This window comes from Mesoplodon mirus, assembly GCF_964341445.2.
Source record: "Mesoplodon mirus genome assembly, chromosome: 16".
NCBI lineage: Eukaryota > Metazoa > Chordata > Mammalia > Artiodactyla > Ziphiidae > Mesoplodon > Mesoplodon mirus.
The window spans coordinates 48231077-48249491 of record NC_138992.1 but is presented as its reverse complement, the minus strand read 5'-3'; the positions used below and the strand labels follow the sequence as shown (position 1 = coordinate 48249491).

General features: G+C 32.3%; 1 protein-coding gene across 1 annotated transcript in view; it reads right to left on the bottom strand.

The window, feature by feature from the left end:
• MMP16 (matrix metallopeptidase 16) overlaps nt 1-18415 on the bottom strand; it is a 342393-nt gene that overhangs the window by 152304 nt on the left and 171674 nt on the right. Inside the window, exon 4 of the mRNA XM_082601441.1 lies at nt 7984-8288. Within this exon, the coding sequence (XP_082457567.1) occupies nt 7984-8288 (305 nt within the window). The remainder of the gene's footprint in view (nt 1-7983; nt 8289-18415) is intronic.

The following is an 18415-nucleotide window of genomic DNA, read 5'->3' as shown; positions in this document are numbered from 1 at the left end:
TTGAGTTGTTTCCAATATTGATTTTCTGGTTCACTCGATAAAATATTTTCAGCAATCGGCTTTTCTCCTGAGTCTTCCAGTATTTTTTTTCAGTATCATTTTAATGGTATAATTTTTTGTTACTAACTAGGTAAACTTAAGCAAGTTACCAAACTTTCTGTGCCTCGATTTCCTTTCAAAGTGGAAATAATTACACTATCTTCCTTATTAATTTGTGTGAGGAATAAATGAGTTAAATATATAAGCTGAATTTTAAATATTTTCAATTAAATTTGGCTTCTATTAGCATTTATTTTTCACTGTTTTCTTCTTTATGCAACTTTGAATGAGACTGACAATAACCAGCAGAGAGAGTTTTTAAATTATTTCTTGATTTCCCTACTTTTCTTCATATTGGCCAAATAACCATTTCAATTGAAACCTGGAGAAATGCTGATATTCTATAGTCTTAGGTCAGTTTCCATTGTTCAAGGCAAATGCATTTAGCATAGCCTTGCCTAACAGAGGTAGAACATTCCCCTCTTGGTCTCTTGTAGACCCACTCTCTTGTTCTCTGATGTATCCAGTCAATGGCAAAGTTTAATTTCCACTGTTAATTGCAACATGGGTTATTTCTGCTACTGCTTTGATACCTAATCAACAGACTGTGGAGGAGGTAAGTCGTGGCAATATTTGATTAAAAACGAAGAAGTGAGTTATAAATTAAATGTGAGAACAATTAGTTGATAGTTTCATTGTGTTTAAACTATTAGGAAATTACTAAAATGGTAGAATGCCAGGTTTTGTAATGGTATGGTTGTAACACTGCAAAAAACAATTACACAAAACTAAGGTAGAAATTCATTAATGGTCTTGATAATTTAGTCAATAAAAAACTATCAAATTATTAACTCCAACCAAATGGATTTTTTTCAAAAACTTAAAGACATTATTTTTCTATTTCGATAAACTAGCTAGTGGTTAAATTTGAAAATTGCACTTCATTGTGCCTGGTTGTCTACCTAGATTTAAGGATAGATACTCTATAAGAAGATGGATTAGAAAGATAATTCCTACACATGCTATATAAGAAGAGGAATGACAGAAGCTAAATAATGATGAATAGGTTAAAATCTGCATTAAGGCAAATTATGGTTAAGCAGCTTACTCACAGATGCAGAGTAGTATATCTAATATCAATCTAGCATTGTTTTTACCTCAGAACTTAGTGGTGTGGCAGACACTGACTAGTTGCTCATCAAACCTGGGCATATATCTGGGGAAAACCATAATTCAAAAAGATACATCACCCCAAAGTTCATTGCAGCTCTATTTACAATAGCCAGGTCATGGAAGCAACCTAAATGTCTATCAAAAGAGGAATGGATAAAGAAGATGTGGTACATATATACAATGGGGTATTGCTCAACCATAAAAAGGAGCAAAATTTTGTGATTTGCAGAGACGTGGATGGACCTAGAGACTGTCATAGAGAGTGAAGTCAGAAAGAGAAAAATAAATATCGTATATTAATGTGTACTTGTGGAATCTAGAAAAATAGTATAGATGAACTTATTTGCAAAGCAGAAATACAAACATAGACGTAGGGAACAAATGTTTGGATACCAAGGGGGAAGAAGGGGTGGGATGAACTAGGAGATTGGGATTGACATAAATACACTATTATGTATAAAACAGATGACTAATGAGAACCTACTGTATAGCACAGGGAACTCTACTCGGTGCTCTGTGGTGACCTAAAAGGGAAGAAAATCCAAAAAAGAGGGAATATATATATATGTGTGTGTATATATATATATATATATATATATATATATATATATATATATACACACACACATATATATATATGGCTGATTCACTGCTGTACAACACAAACTAACACAACAGTGTAAAGCAACTAAACTCCAATTAAATAAATAAATGAATAAATAAATATTTTACAAGATGTGGTACATATGTACAATGGAATATTAGCCAAAAAATAATGAAATAATGCCTTTTGCAGCAACATGGATGGACCTAGAGATTGTCATACTGAATGAAGTAAGTCAGACAAAGACAAATATCATATGATATCGCTTATATGTGGAATCTAAAAAAAAAAGGTACAAATGAACTTATCTACGAAACAAATAGAATTACAGATGTAGAAAACAAACTTATGGTCATCAGGGGTAAGTGGGGGGAGGGATAAATTGGGAGATTGGGACTGACATATACACACTATTATATATAAAATAGATAACTAATAAGGACTTATGGTATAGCACAGGGAATTCTACTTAATATTCTGCAATAGCCTATATCGGAAAAGAATCTAAAAAAGAGTGAATATATGTATACATATAACTGATTCACTTTGTTGCACACGTGAAACTAACAAAACATTATAAATCAACTATACTGAAATACAAAAAAATAAGCCTTCTCTAGCTTTCTTTATGATTAGATATGGCCATGGGATTGAATTCTAGTTAGTAGAACTTGGAGAGGAATAATATTTACTGCTTGTAGGTCTGGCACATAAGCAAATGAGCAAAACTACCTTGGTTTGCTCAGCTGCTGTCTGGATGTTTATGCCTTAGGAAACTCTGAAAATTATGTCTTGATGGCTGGGCCTCCATTATTCTGGGTCTCTGGCTGAGTGAGTGGACAGTCCCTCTGCACCACCACATGAGCAAGAAATAAAATTCTATTGTGTTAAGCCATTGAAATATCTGGCTCTATCTGTTTCTGCTCTATGTTACATGTATTTTAATGTACACGATCCATCTATATACTTTAATAAAACTGATATAATGAAATAATATTTTGAGTGTGATGACATCAATTCATCTTCTATTCTCTAATTGGACACAAAGATCTAAAAATAAATAACCAAGTAGAGGGCTTCCCTGGTGGCGCAGTGGTTGAGAGCCTGCCTGCCAATGCATGGGACACGGGTTCGCGCCCCGGTCTGGGAAGATTCCACATGCCACGGAGCGGCTGGGCCCGTGAGCCATGGCCGCTGAGCCTGCGCGTCTGGAGCCTGTGTTTCGCAGCGGGAGAGGCCACAACAGTGAGAGACCCGCCTACCGCAAAAATAAAATTAAAAAAAAAACAAACCACCAAGTAGAGCCCACTAGTAATCATATGAAACAACATAATTGAGAGGTTTTGAAAAAGTAAAGACTATCAAACTTTAGGTCACTAGTCTAGTGGAATGAAATAAACTCAGTGAAATGAAGTTCATTCCAGGAAGGAAGGAAGGAAAGTTTTTAAAAATAAACAAAAAAATTCTATCATAGTTTTCAAATCCAAATTAGTTTAGAAAGTTTTGGTAAAGCATCGTAAGGTAATAACTGTGTGGCAGACAGCTAATATTTTTACAGTTTAAAATCTCAATAAATACTTTGGTTTTAAGGATGGGTTAAAGTCCTTGACTGTCCTGTCATATCAAGTCCTTCCCGTATTTTCAAAAAGTGCAAGGCAGATTGATACAGACAATATTCCCACAGGCTGCAGCACTTCTAGGACTCTTGGTAATATCTGTTTGGCAACTAACCCTTTCTGTTCTCAAAGATCAAAGTCCAAAACCTGCAGGCATCTGAAAAATATTATGTAGCAGATACAGCTGCAAAATGAGCATAAAAATTTGGGAGGTGACAGACAGCTTGCTAAGGCCTAGGTGTGCCTCTTGGTAAACTTGTATTTGCAAACCAATGACAAAATCTCTCTTACAGAAAGTTAACTCTCCCTGGTTTGCATAAATCATGTCCATTGACTCAAGCACTATATCATGAAGACATTTAACTTAAACTTGGTCTATTCAAAGAATTTGTGGGCTTGGATGTAGAATTTGACCATTTCACTTTTAATGATTATATTAGTTTGCATTCTCCAGAGAAATACAATCAGTAGGATATATATGGCTATATTAGAGTAGATTTATTATAGGAATTGTCTCATGAGGTTATGGAGGCTAAGAAGTCCTGCTACCTGCTGTCAGCAAATTGAAGAACTAGGAAACCTGATGGTATAATTCAGTTTGAGTCCAAAGGCCCAAGAACCAGTAGTTCTGAAGTACAAAGTCAGGTAAAGATGCAGGTGCCATATCAAGAAGAGAGACAGAATTCACCCTTTCTCTTTTGTTCTATACTGGCCCTCAATGGATTGGATCATGCCTGCCCACATGGGTGAAGGAAGATCTTCTTTACTCAGTCTACCAAATCAAATGTTAATCTCTCCCAGAAACACCCCACAGGCAAATCCAGAAATAATATTTTACCAGATATCTGGGCATCCCTTAGACCAATCAACTTGACACATAAAATTAACTATCATAATGATGCAAAAGATTTAAGGATTTTGATGCCTCATGAAATTTTCATCATCATTGCTCTCCCCTTAGTTTTTGGATAGACTGCCACAACAGCTCTGAGCACCTCATGATCACCTTCTGACTTTAGGCATTGACCTTTACACCAACAAACAGAGCCAAGGCAATGCATTCTTTTTTGTTAATAGGTTAGTAGAACTACATAGTAAATTAAGATATGCATCTGGATATTTCTCTTGTCATAGTTTTATATGTTATTTTAATAGATAACCTTTTTGTTTGGAGATTATCAATTTGGAATCCTCTGACTGTGGTAGATTACTTGTCTAATTAGAATCTTTGTGGTAAGTTCGTGTTTACATTGACATTACCATTTAAACTTTATGTAGTAGCCAAGGAAACAATATGATAACGATGCTCAAAATGAATCTTAACATTTTGCTAGATTTAAATTTTCTAACACACATTCGGGCAATGTATACCTTTCAAAAACCATATCACATTAACATTTTCTGTTTAGAATTACTATGCAGATGTTTTGCTTATCCACTCCTTAAAGAAAAAAAAAAACATCTTGGAGCAAAAAAAGGCATTCTATTTACTATGTGTGTGTGTGGGGGAGTGTGTGTGTGGTATGTACTTATTTATTTATTTTAATGTAAGTATTGTGTAATTTCCTTAATGAGCATTAGCTTAAGCTTTCAAAATGTATCATGACTATAAGCAAATTGATAGGAAAGTGCATAAAAATGAATTAAGGATTAATGGCAGACTAAGACACTGTTTTATCTCTTTTGAGGTAGACAGAATTCAAATTGCCTTCATTAGCTGAACAATATAATGTGGAAAATGAGCTGGGTACTTATCAAGAGGCTCTATCATTTGCATTTTTGCTAAACTTTCAAGCTTCTCTGTTTTCTAGATGCTTAATAACTCTAAGTAGTACAGAAAGAAAAGTTTTCAGGGAAGTAAGCCAGGGGGCATTGGAGGACTAGATTAAAGAAACAAAAAGGTTTATCAATGAAGATGTCAGAATTGTGCCTGTATATTTGTGGTACAAAAAGACAGTCTTACAGAAAGGATCTAGGATGTACAAATGCATTAATTCTCCACACATTCAACCGTACCACAACAAAGCTAGAGGCTTTTCCTTTGATAAACGATCAGTACTTCATATGGCATTACCATAGCTGACCTGTTGCTAGTTAAAAGTCTGAATTTCAATTAAGCAGTAAATCTTTATGGTATTACATCTTGAACAGTTAACTTTTCCTTTAATCTCCTACAATTCTGAATACTGTTATTTTGCAGAATCATTTTCTTTATGCTCACTCAAAAGGAAAAATATTCTTATTGGACCAGTAAAGAAATATTTTCATCCAAATGAAAAACTAAATATTAAATAATTTTTGTTTAAGTTTTTAATAAATGCATATGTAAAAATTATTATACTTCTACAGTATAAGTTAAAAGGCAATCAAATGTATTAATACACAATCTGAGTTAAAAGTCCATCGACTTGATTGTACACATTTAGTTCCTATGTCCCATTTCTGAATTCTTTCCCACATATATATTACTTGAAAGACTTCTTAAATCACAACAAAACAAACATTAATAATACCTATAATATTCAAACCCGTGGAAAAATTCTCATTTCTTATGTCACTTCAAATGTCCCTATAGATATTTTTAAAACTTATATTTTAAAAGTATTGGTTAATGCCTAAAAAAGTACAGCTAATAGAGGATACATTTAAAGGATTTGTGCAGCTTTCTTGATGATTTTAATATTTTAAGAGAAAATATAGGCCATTTAATAGGCACCATCTCCTTCATATAGAATTTTAAAACACTTTTAAATTTATGAGGCCACAAAGCCAAATTAACACAACTTCAAAGCTACGCATTTAGAGTATCTTTAACAGTTAGACCAATTATTGGAATAAAATACAATTTTCTCTGTTCAGAAGTTTAGAAGAAAATCTTTCCTTTGGAAACAAATGCAGTTATGCCTATGTCAGAAAAATTCTACCATTATAAGTGCTACTTTTCTCAATTAGTTAGAATGCAAATTTTTCCATTATTTAAAACAATTTTAGCAATTGACTTGAAGAAGTCAGAACTACTTCATTTGAATTCCTGTGTGATATTGAGAAAAATAAACACATTTAATTTTAAATGAATTATGTATCAAACAAGTATGGGCCAACTATCAGGTTGCAGATATTTTATTATTAGATGCTCAGCTATACAGTAAGTTAAACATGCCTGAATAGAAAGCACTTCTCCTTACAATGTTCCCAGCCCTGCAATACAAGGTAAAGAATGAAATCAAGTATACAGTATGTTAGAAGGTTCTTGAGCTACTGAACATTTAGCCAGGAATGTACGTCTGTTCGACTCCAAAGTATCTGGCTTTCATTCCATTATAGTGGATCCTCCCAACATAGTTGCCATTAGTCTCCAAACCAGTTCTTAAAAATGATATCATAATTTTATATTATAGCAAATACACCTATTAATAACAATACAAAAGATCATTTTGTTCAATACTAGATATTTTATTTCCTTTTGGAAAACATGAACAGTTATTTATTATAGTTTTCTCTTTGAAAATTAATATCATTTCAATTTTAACTCAACTAATTCATTCTATCCATAATGTGTTTGAACCCTACATGTTCTAAAAATGCAAGACTATTACACTAATCCAGCTAACTAAACCTTCTAAGGAACTAACAAAGCTTAATTTGACGGCTGGGCTTAATTCATCAAGGAGGAATTAAGAGTTTTATTAGCTGATTAGTTGTCATTAAACAATGCACACTTGCATTTTCAACATTGTACTGTGGTGAAAAAGTAAAATATTTAAGTATTGATTACAAGAATTATGGGAGATGGAGACTTAAGGATCTTATAACTCTAGAATCCTATAATTCTGTGAATACTTTTTAAACACAAAATTTTTCCCTAGGAAGAAACACATGCTTCTTATATCAAGTAACGATAATTTTAGCTGTTGGGTTTTTAATTTTTACATTATTTTTGCATATCAGAATAACTATAAGGATTAGAAAACTGATAGATATGTTGGAATAGATTTGCAAGAATCTGGTTTCTATAAAGATATAATACAAGAATATGTCAGATTGGGAGACCAAGGAAATGATGAGACAAAAGAAAAGGAGAAAAATTTTACAGATTAGAAAGATTATAATGGAAAAAGATAAACAGAAAAGATATGGTAGAAGTTACACCACCAATGTCAATCAGGGTTAAGTTTCAAGTGGAAACACTAGAATTAAGTGTAAAAATATAGCATAATTTACTTAATGCATGTCCCATGACTTGAATACTATAGAAACTTTTAAATGACTCTTTATAGAAAACAAAATTAACTTTAAAACATTTATAGAATACACTGTAAAGTTCTAATCTTTAATCAAAAGCCACATGAAAAACTATTATTGTCTAATGACTTGTACAAATTCTTGTTCTAAAATGTTATAAAAAGCCTCATATATTTTTCGGTAATTTTAAAAACAAATTATTTGTTTAGTTTAAGTTTATAACTTAGTAAATCACTTGGGCATCCAAAAATAAAAATAGAAGTATTTACAATGAAAAAAAAAAAAAAAAAACAACAACTATGCACTTACCATCATGATTAGGATTTCCTAGTGTCCATGGCTCATCTGAGTCAAAATGAGTATCTCCCCCAATTCCTGGTCCAGGGAAATAGGCGTGTGCCAAAAACCCTCCCTCTCCATCAAAGGGAGAACTGTCTCCATGAAAGCCAGATGCAAAAATGATGGTTATATCCACATCACGTTTGCCATTTTCTAATTCACTGTAGGGAACTTCTTCAAACGTCAGAGGAGTTACATTCTGCCACACGTCAAAGGCACGACGAATAGCTTTACGGGTTTCAGGGTCTCCTACTTTCGGAGTTACGTTCTTTATACTGAAATTTAGAAAAAAAGGATAATCAGTATGGCTTTATTATATATAATCTGACTTATTATAGATTGGTGTATTACATATTTTCCTCTATTCAGTTGAGTAAAAAATTAGAAAAAAGTCTGATATTAAGTAGGAAAGAAATTAATTCCTTTTGTCTCTGTAGCTAGATTTCCCTGTGCTGGGTCATTTAATTCTCAGCAATATAGTACTCATCTACCAAGGCTATAAATGAGAAGATCTTCTCTGCAGAATGGTTAACACTGGGGTAATTAGATCAACCAGTCACTTTGTCTCCTGAACAACAATAGAAAGGCAGCTTTGCCAAATGATCAAACAGGTCAGCAGTTTCAAGCTGAAATAAAAAATTCAATTTCTGTCTGGTAATAATTACTTTTAGGGGCACAGTATTTTATGCACACATGCTACTTTCAAACAGTGTCTTTATGCTCTTTACCATGAACAACAAATCAGTGGACAGAAAGTTATTTCTCAGTTTTTAAAGAAAATGTCATTTAATTACAGTTCCTGATATTTGATTGTTTTATTATATACTTAATTATTTCTAGTAAAAATAAAACGAGAGTGAATAGCTTTTTAATACAAATATTTAACAGTTATATGAATTTAAAGAAGTAACTTGGACATTATTAGCTTATTTGTCTTGAGGTTAATAACAAATGGAAAAAGATATAATTATTTTTTCTCTAGCACTGATCAGATATTTCTCTTTTATCACTTATTTTTCTATTTTTTCTAAATAGAACATAAATGAAACAAATTTATATATATGTAAGTATTTTATATTGTGGTAGTGTAAGTTCATACCATCTTTGTGAAAAGTAATGAGTAAATTTCATAGGAGTTATAACTAAGTTTCAGACCACTTCAATCAATAATCTTATACCCATGAATCCATGAATTTTACTAAGGGACTGTCTTAATGCATAGGAGGGTATAATATTCAGGTGAATATTATTATTTTATTATTGCAATGCATTTTTTTATTATTGCAGTGCAATAATGAAAGAGAATTGGAGGCTAGATGATATACAAATCATGGTGTCTCTATTGCATGCCATAATATACACAGGATTTGAAATTTGAAAGAACGAAATTTGATTTTGCTGTTTTAAAGCTATTTAGCTTAAGATAGCTTAAGATATATCTTAGCTTAATTATATCTTAGCTTAAGATATAGTTTCCGGTGCAAAAATAGTTTGCAGATTATATTTTTCACACAACTGTAACTATGTCAGGATAATTACAAACATTAGGCAGGAATCATACTGACATAATAATAGTGGAATTAATTAATTACTATGAGCCAGGTAAGCATTTCACAATATCTTATATACCCCCTGAGTAACCCAGTGAGATGGACATGTATACCTATTCTACAAAGCAAGAAGTTGAGATTTAGAGGAATTTAAAGAAAATTTAGAAGGGCAGACCTAGTGTTTCATCCCAAACATTCTCACTCAAGAATCAGTTATATTAAATTCTAAGCTAGGCCACACATCTAAAACAAGGTTTTCACTATTTTCTAATACATATCATAGACCAGACTTACAATGACTATTTGATGATAAGTATCATTTACTATACACAAAGAAAATGAGGAAGTGAACCAAGTGAAATGGAGTTGGGGTAGGGAGTGTTCCAGGAAGAAGAAATAGCAAGTGAGAGGCCCTGAGGTGAAGACATGATTGGCAAGTTAGAAGAATGGCAAGGTGGCTTGTATAGTTTGAGCAGAGACAGAGGAGTGCCAAGATATGAGGTCAGAAAGGCAACAGAGAATCAAATGAGATAGGGGATTGTTAACCACTGTAAGGAGTTTGGCTTTTGCTCCAATTGAAAGGAAAAAACTGGAGCGTCATGAGAAGAAAAGTGACATTTGACTTATGCTTTAAAGAAATGATTAAGCTTTATGTGGAAAATATATTGAAGTGGAGCAGGAGTTGGAGTAGGGAGACCCCCTGGGAAATCTTGCAAATCTTCAGGTGAGAAATGATACTGCTTTGGGCCAGGGGAGTACCAGTGGAGATATTGAGAAATAGCTGGATTTTGGATATATTTTAAAGGTACACCTGCCAAGATGTACTGATGGTTGGACATGAGTTCTGAGGGAAAAGGAAGGGTCAAGGAAGACACCATTATTATTATTTTTTTTTTACCTGAGCCAAAGGATGGATAGAGTAAAAGAATTCATGCCTGCTCAGGGAGAAAGTTATGAAATCTTTTGTTGTTTTAGTGTTTTGTTTGTTTGTTTTAACTTTGTATCCCATTTAGTGTGATGCTTTGAACTCTCTTTTGAAAAAGAGTAAACTATATTGGGACATCAACAACTTTGCTTAGCTTGTTAGTCTCTAAATTACTGGTTTTGTTTTCTTTTGTAAAAAAAATTACTTTTTTGAAGTACAGTGATTTACAATTTTGTGTTAGTTTCTGGTATACAGCAAGGCAATTCAGTTATATATATATATATATATATATATATATATATATATATATATATATATATATATATATAATAGTCTGTGTTTGCTAATTCCAAACTCCCAATCCATCCCTCCTCCACTCCCCCTTCCCCTTGGCAACCATAGGTCTGTTTGCTAAATAATTTTTTATATGGATTTTTATTTTTAATTTATTTTTATTATGGTATAGTTGATTTACATTGTTGTGTTAGTTTCAGGTGTACAGCAACGTGAATCTGTTATACATATACATATATCCACTATTTTTTAAGAATCTTTTTTCACATAGGCCATTACAGAATGTTCAGTAGAGTTCCCTGTGCTATACAGTAGGTACTTATGTTATCTATTTTATATACAGTAGTGTGTATATGTTAATCCCGATCTCCCAGTTTATCCCCCCCCCACTTATACTCTGGTAACCATGTTTGTTTTCTACAGCTGCAACTCTACTTCTGTTTTGTAAATAAGTTCATTTGTACCCTGTTTTTCAGATTTCACATATAAGCAAGATCATACATTTGTCTTTCTCTGTCTGACTTACTTCACTCAGTATGACAATCTCTAGGTCCATCCATGTTGTCGTAAATGGCATTATTTCATTCTTTTTAAGGCTAAGTAATAATCCGTTGTATATATATGTACCACATATTCTTTATCCATTCCTCTGTTGATGGACATTTAGGTTGTTTCCATGTCCTGGCTATTGTAAATAGTGCTGCAAAGAACACTGGGTTGCATGTAACTTTTCAAATTATGTTTTTTCCACATATATGCCTAGGAGTGGGATTGCTGGATAATATGGTAGCTCTAGTTTTAGTTTTTTAAGGAACTTCCATACTGTTCTCCATAGTGGCTGTACCAATTTACATTCCCACCAACAGTGTAAGAGGGTTCCCTTTTCTCCAGCATTTATTGTTTGTAGACTTTTTGATGATGGCCAGTCTGACTGGTGTGAAGTGATGACGCATTGTCATTTTGATTTGCATTTCTCTAATAATTAGTGATGCAGAACGTCTTTTCATGTGCTTTTTGGCCATCTATATGTCTTTGGCAAAATGTCTATGTAGATCTTCCACCCATTTTTTGATTGGGTTTTTTGTTTTCTTGATATTGAGCTGCATGAGCTGTTTGTATATTTTGGAGATTAATCCCTTGTTAGTTGCTTCATTTGCAAATATTTTCTCCCATTCTGAGGGTTGTCTTTTTACTTTGTTTATGCTTTCCTTTTCTATATTACCTATTTGATGGCTGATGAGGCATGCAGATTAATGTTGTAACTTTGAATTTTGTCTAAATTAATTTCCCTTGTAGTCTTTTATTTTCTTTCCACCTTATTGGATCGCAGAAGCCCATCATTAGTGGGCAAGTATTTTTATGACACAGCATTTGAAAGAATGTACTACATAATAGGTACTGCTTTAGGTGCTAGACATAAAACTGTGAATAAGACTCTGATATTGTAGAACTTATATATTTTAGTGGTAAGAGATAAACAATAAAAAATATAATTATAGATGGTTATAAATGAGGGGTGAGAAGGTGAGATAAGTGGATTATAAATGGAATTTCAATGACAAAAGGAGCCATGCATGCCTAGCACTGAGTTTCCAGCCAGCAGGAATAGTGAGCAGTGCAAACAAACTTGGCCAGTTCAGAGAATGGGACTGCTTTTTGAACTAGTGCAAAATGAATGCTCAGAACAGTGGTATGAGATGAAAGAGAATTGGCAGGGAGTGGGTTATATTCTGTGAAAGGAAACCACTGTAGAATTTTAAGCAGAGACGTATCCTGGTATTTTTCCAGTTTACAAAGATCGCTGCTTCTGTTGAAAAATGACTAGGGGGATAAGATTGGAACCAATAAAACATTTTGGAAGTTTGAGCAAGAGAAATTAGAGAAATGTACTAGAGTAGCTGTCATGGAGATATGAGGAATTAGACAAATTCTGTATACGTTCTGAGGACATTGTTAATAGGAATTAGTGTTGGATTCAATGTGTAATGGAGAACTTATTTTATATTCAAATAAAGGGTAACCTTACAGCAAAGAAAAATGAAATCATGTTAGTATAATATGTATATAGGTACACAGTTGTTCTGAGAAAAATGAAGTAATATAATATAATAAAGAATAATAAATGTGGAGTACCATTTTGACTTGAAAACACATCACTGTGTTTTTCAAAGTTATGTACTGATGAATTTCCAAAATTTGCTTAACTACAATATTTGTGATGTCATTAATAAATACAAGACATAAGTATATTTTCAAATTACAGTTTTCTCCTGATATAGGCCCAGAAGTGGGATTGCTGGATCATATGGTAGTTTTATACTTAGTTTTTTAAGGAACCTCTGTACTGTTCTCCATAATGGTTGTACCAATTTACATTCCCACTTTCATGCACTCCAGTGTTCATTGCAGAACTATTTACAATAGCTAAGACATGGAAGCAACCAAAATGTCCATTGACAGAAGAATTGATAAAGAAGATATGGTATATATATACAATGGAATATTACTCAGCCATAAAAAAGAATGAAATAATGTCATTTGCAGCAACATGGATGGACCTGGAGATTATCATACTAAGTGAAGTAAGTAAGAGAAAGACAAATATATGTGGAATATAATAAAAATAATACAAAGAAACTTACTTACAGAATAGAAACAGACTCAGAGACCTCAAAATCAAAATTGTGGTTACCAGAGGAGAAACGTAGGGGGAAGTGATAGATTGGGAGATTGGGACTGTCATATACACACTGATATGTATAAAATACATAACTAATAGGGACCTACTGTATAGCATAGGGAACTCTACTCAGTATCCTGTAGTGACCTATGTGGGAAAATAATCTGAAAAAGAACATATATATATATATATATATATATATGGCTGATTCACATTGCTGTACACCTGAAACAAACACAACATTGTAAATCAACTATACTCCAATAAAACTTTTTTTTAAAAAATACAAGATAGTGTACTTCAGAGTTAGAGCTGGAATTCTGAATTCATAAAGAAATTTTATGTCATTGAGAGATGTTTTATATTTACTAATAACTGAAATAATAAAGAGCACAGAGACATCATATGATGTTAAGAGTAAACACTGTTATTCTTAATATTCTAATACATAATATACAAAATTGTTAATATATACTTACAAAATAAAGACAATACTATGAAATAAATAAATGAAAGTTATATTTGAAAAACTAATTTAATTTTAAAGTGCTTTTACTTTGTCTTTTTTTGTGGAAATAGAGTGGTTATAATGGACACATTTTCCATTTTAATAAGACAATTGTTTTCATTTTTTGAATCCTCTATTGGGTTTTTTTCATTATGTTATTTCACTGATTCTTTTAAACCTTCAGTTTGGTAAATTTTGTAACATTTACCTAAAAAAATAATAAATATTATCTTTAACAATAATGTCTTATACAACCCTGCATAACAAAATTGATGAAGTGGGAAATTCAAGACATCATTGTTCATCAGAATAATTGGTACTGAAGGCAAAGTATGTTAATTTATTTTTAGGGTTACCGTGTAAGGTCAGGATTCTCTAGGTTTAATTTCATTGAATTGCTACAAATTCATTTAATTAAAAAATATGTACTAATAATGGAATATTTCCCTTTCAAAATTTTAATAGAGTGATGACTGTTTTCCAAAATTAGAGTATTAATTTATCTCTAACATGAAAGTAAGAAAAAAACTACATATTTTGGTGTTTGGTATTACATATTCAAAGTTAAAAGAAGCTTGAACTCTGCTTTACAGTTCTCAATAGCAACACATAAATTTCTCCATGATAAGTGAGATATTATGTTTACTTCACTATTTCTAGGGTAAGTTTAAAAAGTGTGAGAATTTGACACTTAGAGAAACAGTCAATCTGGGGAGAAAGAGGCTTATTTACAAAACTCTAACAAACTATGTGTGTGTTTTCTTTACTCATGGAACTCTAGGAATTATTTTGCTTCATTAGCTCTGTAAAATAAATTAATATGAAATGTACAATTATCAAATATTTGTTCATTTGAATAGAGGTTATGGGAAATGTGTAACAAGGACATTGCCAAAGGTTTCATCATTTTCAAATCAAGTAAACTCTGTTTAGGTATTCAGGAGACAGTACATATTACCCAATGCCTAAAATTACTATATAAAGTCAGAATTCTCTAGTTTCAATATCATTGGATGCATACCAATTTCTTCAATAAAAATTCTACATACTAATAATGACTCTTTCCCCCTATAATTTTGATACAGTGATAAATCTTTTTCAAATTTTGGGTACTGTTTTATCTCTAATTTTCAAAGTAAGAAAAAATAAAACTGAATACTTCGGTATTTAGTTAAGATACAGAAGTTATATGATATACTTATGTCAAGATATTTTGGTATGACCAGGGTTATATACCATTTACTCAATTCAATAAACAAAAATAGTTGTTCAGAAAAGCATACTAACATTTTATTAAAAATGATTAACAAATAAATGGAATTTATCATAACTAGGAAAGTAGACAATTTCTAAGAATATAAAAGAGTAAAAATAATAAACTACATATTTAAATTATTAGCATATCCTTATTCAGAATGTATTAAAATGTCCTATCAGAGGAGAACTAAATAGACTAACTTACTTTTACCCATATTATGTTTGTATAGTTGATGTGACTTCACTTTTTTTTTAAATACAAGAAATCATCAGAGTGGAGATTGACTATGGAGTCTCTCTAGGAAAGCTAACATTAAATATTTGACTATTTCCAAAGATGCTAGCTTTCCAGGTAGGGCAGACCTAGGTATATATTACTTTGGGTCTTATTTAAGTAGCTTCTGTTTCTCAGCTTGCTGTGTATCCTCTGGATACACAAGTTTGTCAATAGGATAATCAAGTTCAGTGAGCTCATTGGGTTTAGAGAGAATGGTGAGAAATGTTTCTGGGGAGGAACTTCTTATTATTTAGCAATTTCTAGCTTTCTTTTCTCTGCATATATTGTTAAAGTAAAATAACAACTTCTAGGGTTGTATCCTTAGTAGTCACAGAAGCATGGATTTAAAATCAAGGTTAGCTAAAGGAAGAATTTACTAGGAAAATCAATACTAATTAATTTAATATAATATAACATAATATCAGATCCACTAATATATTATGAATACTCATTAATATACTATAATTTTTAAAATAGATGCATCTGGCAGTTGATTACCTATCCCATTGGTCATTTATTATATAAATTATTATTTTGAAGTTTATATTTTATAGAGAAAATGAACTTAGGCTAAATTTACTTTATGTAATATTCAGCAAACCTGATAAATAAATATCTACTTGATAAAAAATGGTGTTACTCATTAAGATCCTATTATTATTTTGAATAAAGTTTAACCAAAGCTTACTAAAAATTCATTAATTTATTCAACAACTCGTTTTTGAGGACCTAATACACAGCAGACACTCTACTAGGTGCTGGGGAGCATAAAATGGATATGTTCTCTGATGAAATGAATCTCCTGTATGGTCTTGAAGTAACATACAATATACTATTTTACAATTATTCACTTACATACCTGTCTCCCATACTAGACTACATTCTTCATGGGAGCAGGGGTCTTGCCTAACTCATCTGTCTATTGACAGTTCTGCCACATAATGTTGTTCAATAATCATTTATTGAATGAAAGACACCTAATTATCCAAGAAGCAAAATTTGTCAAAAGGAAATTGATCATAAAAATTCAAGTAAGAGATGAATGGTCACCAGTACTTGTATTACAGTTATAACCAGCATGTATATTATGCATCAGCCAAAGTTATATATATATCCCTAAGAATACATAAATTATACAACCTCAGAAGTTCCCATTTCTAGGCATCAAACACTGAGGTCATTTAAGTGGAAGGCATAGAGACCTAGACATTCCCTTTAAATTGACTGATTTTAGAAAGTTCCTTTCAATCCCACATTTTAAAGATAGGAAGAGATCTTAAAGTTATGCAATCGAACTTTCCAACCATTCCACAAATGTTCTCTAATTTCCCCAACAAGTGAATAAATTTCCTGGTTTATATGTTTCCAATGATGAAAAAAGAATTGTAGGATGGATGATTTAATTTTCTGATAGCTCAAAATATTAGATTTCTCTTAAAGTCTTTAAGTATTTGAAAATAGGACTTTCCTGGTGGCACAGTGGTTAAGAATCTGCCTGCCAATGCAGGGGACATGGGCTCGAGCTCTGGTCTGGGAAAATCTCACATGTTGCGGAGCAAATAAGCCCGTGTACCACAACTACTGTGCTTGCACCCTACAGCCCACGAGCCACAACTACTGAGCTTGTGTACCACAACTACTGAAGCCCACGTGCCTACAGCCCATGCTCCACAACAAGAGAAGCCACAACAAGAGAAGCCACCACAATGAGAAACCCATGTGCCACAACGAAGAGTAGCCCCCACTCACTGAAACTAGAGAAAGCTGCGCAGCGAGGAAGACCCAATGCAGCCAAAAATAAATAAATTTTTAAAAAATATATTTAATATTTGAAAATAACAAGAAATTGCTCCCTTAAATATTCTTTCCATCATGTTAAGAATACTTGGCTCTAATCTTGAGCTCTTCCTCATGAAAACTGCATTCAAGATCTCTTAGTATTTTGATTTCTTTTTAGAGGTGTACATTAATTTGCCAAGAAGCAGCAGAAAATGTGGTGGCCCAAAGAGAAAAGGATACATCAGGTAAGGCATGGCCAACAAGGCAAAGAGATAAAATTAGCATCTCCACTGCTTTGAACACTTTGCTTTCTATAAATCTACCATGGACATTCTATATTTTCTTTTTGAGCCACATTATACTCATAATGAGTTTGCAATCAAATAAAACCTAGATTCTACCACCCCCATTCCAACTCCTGTCTTTATTCTGTAATGGCACATTCTGTAATCATTTTGAGCTCCAATGTCATATTCTGTATTTATTTTCCTAAATATAGTACAAAAAAAAAGAAAAAAAAGGAGTAACAAATGATACTATTTACTACCTATTATATACAAGGCAACTTCTTAACACCTTATATATATTAACTTTAGAGGGTAATATCTTTAGCTCTCACTCCTAACTTTCTCTTATTCTGTTATAATATTCTCAACAATGTATGGGATTGTCTGATAAATTAAAGGAGTTAAGATAATCGGCATTTATTAAGCACTGTGTTTCAAGCACTATGCTGTTTTTGTTTTTGTTTTTGTTTTTCCCTACTATCTGACTTAATTGTCTCCTAAGCTTTGTGAGGCAGGTATTGTTACAATTCTCACTTTACACACAGGGAAAATGAGACTTGGAAAAATAAGTAACTTGATCCTGGTTTTACAGGTAGGAAGTATCAGAGCCAAAATGAAAACCCAGACTTTTCTTACTCCAAAATTATGTGCATATCAATAATCAAACATTAAAGAATAATCTGGAAGTTTACAGGGATAAACACCTAATTATTTGAAAATTCAAAACTAGCTGAGACAATTGTCAGTATAGGGATACAACATAAATGGAATTATGATCACTTCTGAATCTAATGGCTCTTAGTTTCTCTCTTTCTTTATTTTAAAATCGAATGGTATAGTAGTAC